Raw genomic sequence first — 3,864 nt, forward strand, 5'->3', positions numbered from 1 at the left:
CATGTTGGCAATAGATTATTTACACTTGAAGGCAGTACTAGAATGTAATAAAATGTCTATGTTGTTTTAATATAACTGACAATTATTGGCTAATTAAATGTATGCCCCTTTCCCTAGCACACAGAAAGGAGTGATGAAATTTTCTCTGAATAAGAATGTACTACTGTGATTTCAAACAATTAAATGGATGTTTATTTGGGGGAAAATAAATGGGAGAGGCGGATTTAAATATGGGGAGATTCTGAACGGGATAAATGGGACAGTAGGTAAGATAGTGATCAAAGGCAACAGTACAGTAATAATGAAACAAGATGGCCACCACGCATACATTCACTGGTGCCCCAAACTCTCCCACAACACAAACACACACTGTGAAAATATAATTCAACAATAATCACAATATATAAAACAATATATAAAAACAAGGCTGAAAGGGACAGAAAAATGCAAGATAACATAACATTGTAAAAGTGAAAGTCATCTGGAGGTAGAAACCACCCCTTTAAATTTAGCATGAGTGAAATAAAAAACAAGAGTGAAAACCAAACTGATACCTTCAACAAATATTGTCACAATAACATTTTTATTTACTGAGAAAATTATTTTTTATTATATAAGAAGATATTTAACATAATGCTTCATGGTAGCTTTCCTCTAAGGTAAATATCACTATGTACAATGTAATAATACTGTATTAATTTTTTTATATGACAAAAAAGTAAGCATTCTAATAATTAACATACAACGGATTATAATATGTCTAATACTGTATAATTTCCTTATAATATCTACGTTTTTATTTGCACAGAAATTTGAACATCACTCCCCTTTTTTGATGTTTGGATGTTTAGTAACATTTTAGCAATCGGTGTTGTTCAAAAATTATTTTTCGTCTTTGTGGATTCTCTCATGTTTACCAAGGGACGACTTATCACTGTAGCACTTCCCGCATCCAGAACACACATATGGTTTCTCCCCTGTGTGAATTCTCTGATGTACTATAAGTGATGACTTATCGCAATAATTTTTCCCGCATTCAGAACATGTAAACTGTTTCTCGCCAGTGTGAGTTCTGTGATGTCTGATTAAGTTCAGTTTCTCACTAAATTGTCTTCCACATTCCGTACACACATACTGATTCTCTTGTGAGTGAATCTTTTCATGTTTAGTAAGGGACGACTTATAACTGTAACATTTTCCACATTCAGAGCACACATAAGGCTTCTCTCCTGTGTGAATTCTCTGATGTATAATAAGTGATAACTTATTGCTAAGGTCTTTCCCACATTCAGAGCACTTGAATTGTTTCTCACCTGTGTGAGTTCTCTGATGCCTGAGTAACTTTCCTTTCTCAGCAAACCGTTTTCCACATTGAGGGCACCCAAATGGTCTCTCACCAGTGTGAGTTCTCTCATGTCTGACTAGCTTCCCTTTCTCTGTAAAGCGTTTTCCACATAGAGTACACGAAAAAGGTTTTTCTCCTGTGTGACTCCTTTGATGTACAATGAGCTGCGTATTGCTCTGAAAACATTTCTCACACTCGGAGCATTCAAATGGTTTTTCTCCTCTGTGAACTCTTTGATGTGTGGCCAGTTGGGTGTTGCAAGGAAAATATTTCCCACACTCTGAACATTTTTCGCCTTTGTGAGTTCTCTGATGCCTGACCAGCTTCCCTTTCTCTGCAAAACGTCTTCCACATTCGCTACAACCAAATGGTCTCTCACCAGTGTGAGTTCTCTCATGTCTGACTAATTTGCCTCTCTCAGTAAAGCATTTTCCACATGGAGTACACTCAAATGGCTTCTCTCCAATGTGACTTCTTTGATGTACGACCAGTTGGGTTTTGCTTTGAAAACATTTCCCACACTCAAGACATTCAAAAGATTTCTCTGCTGTGTTAACTCTTTGATGTCTGACGATATCCTTATTCTTCGGAAAACATTTCCCAAACTCACACTGAAATACTTTCCCTTTAATGTGAGCTCTCTGATGTTTAGTGAAATTGGATATATCACTAAATGTTTCTCCACATTCAATGCATATAAACATACAAGCTGCAATGTATCCACTCATATCACTAGAATAAAAAGCAGAGTGGCTCCGTTTACTTTGAGCTCCAATAAAATGTGATAGAAATGTATGATCGGTATGTGTATAAACCTTTACGTTTGTAACATTTCCTTCGTCACATGAGTCCGATTCCTCCTTAATATGAGTATCTCTATATTGTGTAGGATCTGTAGTTGAATAAAGGTCAGTGCTGGTGAGATTTCCTTCTTCACTTGACACCGGTTCCTCCTTAATATGAGATGTATACTGTGTATGATCTTTGGGTGTATGAATGTTAGAGTGTGGGAGATTTCGTTCTTGAAATGAGTTTGATTCCTCCTTAATATGAGTAGTTGTATCTTTTGTATGATTTGTGGGAGTATAAGTGTCAGTTTTATTAAAGTTTCCTTCTTCAGACGAGACTGATTCCTCCTTAATACGAATGACAGATGCATATTGTGAATAATCTGTGGGTTTATAACTGTCCTCAATGTCTGCGAGATCTTCTTCAAGTAAGACCGATTCCTCCTTAATATGAGTAGACATATACTGTGTGTGATCTATGGGTGTATAAATGGCAGTTTGCGGGAGATTTGCTTCTTCACATGAATCTGATTCCTCCTTAATACGAGTAGATAGATATTGTGTATGATCTGTGACTGTATACATCATGTCGGTGTGTAAGACATTTCCTTCTTCATATGAGAATGATTCCTCCTTAATTTTAGTGGATGTAAATTGTTTATGATCTGAAATTGTGAAAACCACATTTGGGTGACAGATTTTCAAGTGTTTTAATTCCCGATATGATTTAATTTTACTCTTGTCTGTCCTTGTAGAATTAGATGAAGACTTAAGGGTGTGAAATTCTCCTGGTATATTTCCAGCCTCATATACACCTGTTGGGAAAAATATACAATTGTTCAGTGTACAAGCTGAATTTAAGGAATTAAATGAATATTTTTTCTTAGTAGGCATTCAATGTTCTATATAAAAATTACTATGAGGAACAAATACATGGAAAAAATGTTTAGCAAGTAAACCACTTACATAAATTTGAAGCAAAATTTAGTGCACAGTGGATATGGAAATTGTTTATAATGAGGTAGATTCTCAAAGGTACCTGTGATGATACCAGGATGATAGGGTAGAAACCCAGAGGAAAGTCCTGGCATCTAGAGTTCAGGGTCACACAGGCAAAGAAAAGGTGTGGATAAAACTGTACCTTTACTACAGATATATACATATATACCATTTTTTTGTATTTGCGAAAAAAATAAATGAAGTTTATTTTGAAAAATGTGTGATTCACACTAGTGTGCACTTTGGAAATTGTTTATATGATGTCCAGATGACTTGAATGATTCCTATATCTTCTTTCATATCCTCCTTGCTGAAGATCTGGTTGGAAACGTTATCAACCTACCATCAATTCCACCAAAAAGCACAAAGTGTCCTGCACTCCTGGGGGCATTTAAGGATATTTCACCAGATTTCTAGATATTCCAATATAAATCTTGTCTCATGTGGCTGTATTTGCAGAATGTCATGTATCTTTCTTTTATCTAGACTGTCAGTGAAATACTCAGAGGCAAAGGTGGAAATACAGTGCTTGTGACCACTAGGTGGGCATGATGAGGGGTTTCCCCCAACTCCGAGGTCTGATGATGCTCTGCTCTCAGACCCTCATATTATTAAACCTGAAGAGGTAGTTCTTCTGTAAGAAAGGAGATTCTAGGCTTAGTGGTTAGCACTTCTGGCTCTCAGCACTGGGGTCATGAGTTCGATTCCCGACCATGGCCTTATCTGTGTGGA

The 3,864-nt window shown here is 36.4% G+C and overlaps 1 protein-coding gene across 1 annotated transcript; it reads right to left on the reverse strand.

Moving 5' to 3' along the window:
- Positions 1-870: 870 nt before the first annotated feature.
- On the reverse strand, positions 871-2,718 carry LOC142095456 (uncharacterized). The gene has a single exon (XM_075178402.1). It carries the CDS (start codon positions 2,716-2,718, stop codon positions 883-885), a length of 1,836 nt encoding a protein of 611 aa, XP_075034503.1. The 3' UTR covers positions 871-882.
- Between the last annotated feature and the right edge of the window lie 1,146 nt (positions 2,719-3,864).

The sequence above is a fragment of the Mixophyes fleayi genome, chromosome 6 (assembly GCF_038048845.1).
Source record: "Mixophyes fleayi isolate aMixFle1 chromosome 6, aMixFle1.hap1, whole genome shotgun sequence".
NCBI lineage: Eukaryota > Metazoa > Chordata > Amphibia > Anura > Limnodynastidae > Mixophyes > Mixophyes fleayi.

Bases quoted from the DNA above. Each gene is read 5' to 3' on its own strand.
- LOC142095456 (XM_075178402.1), bottom strand. From the start codon at position 2,718: ATGTATACAGTCACAGATCATACACAATATCTATCTACTCGTATTAAG.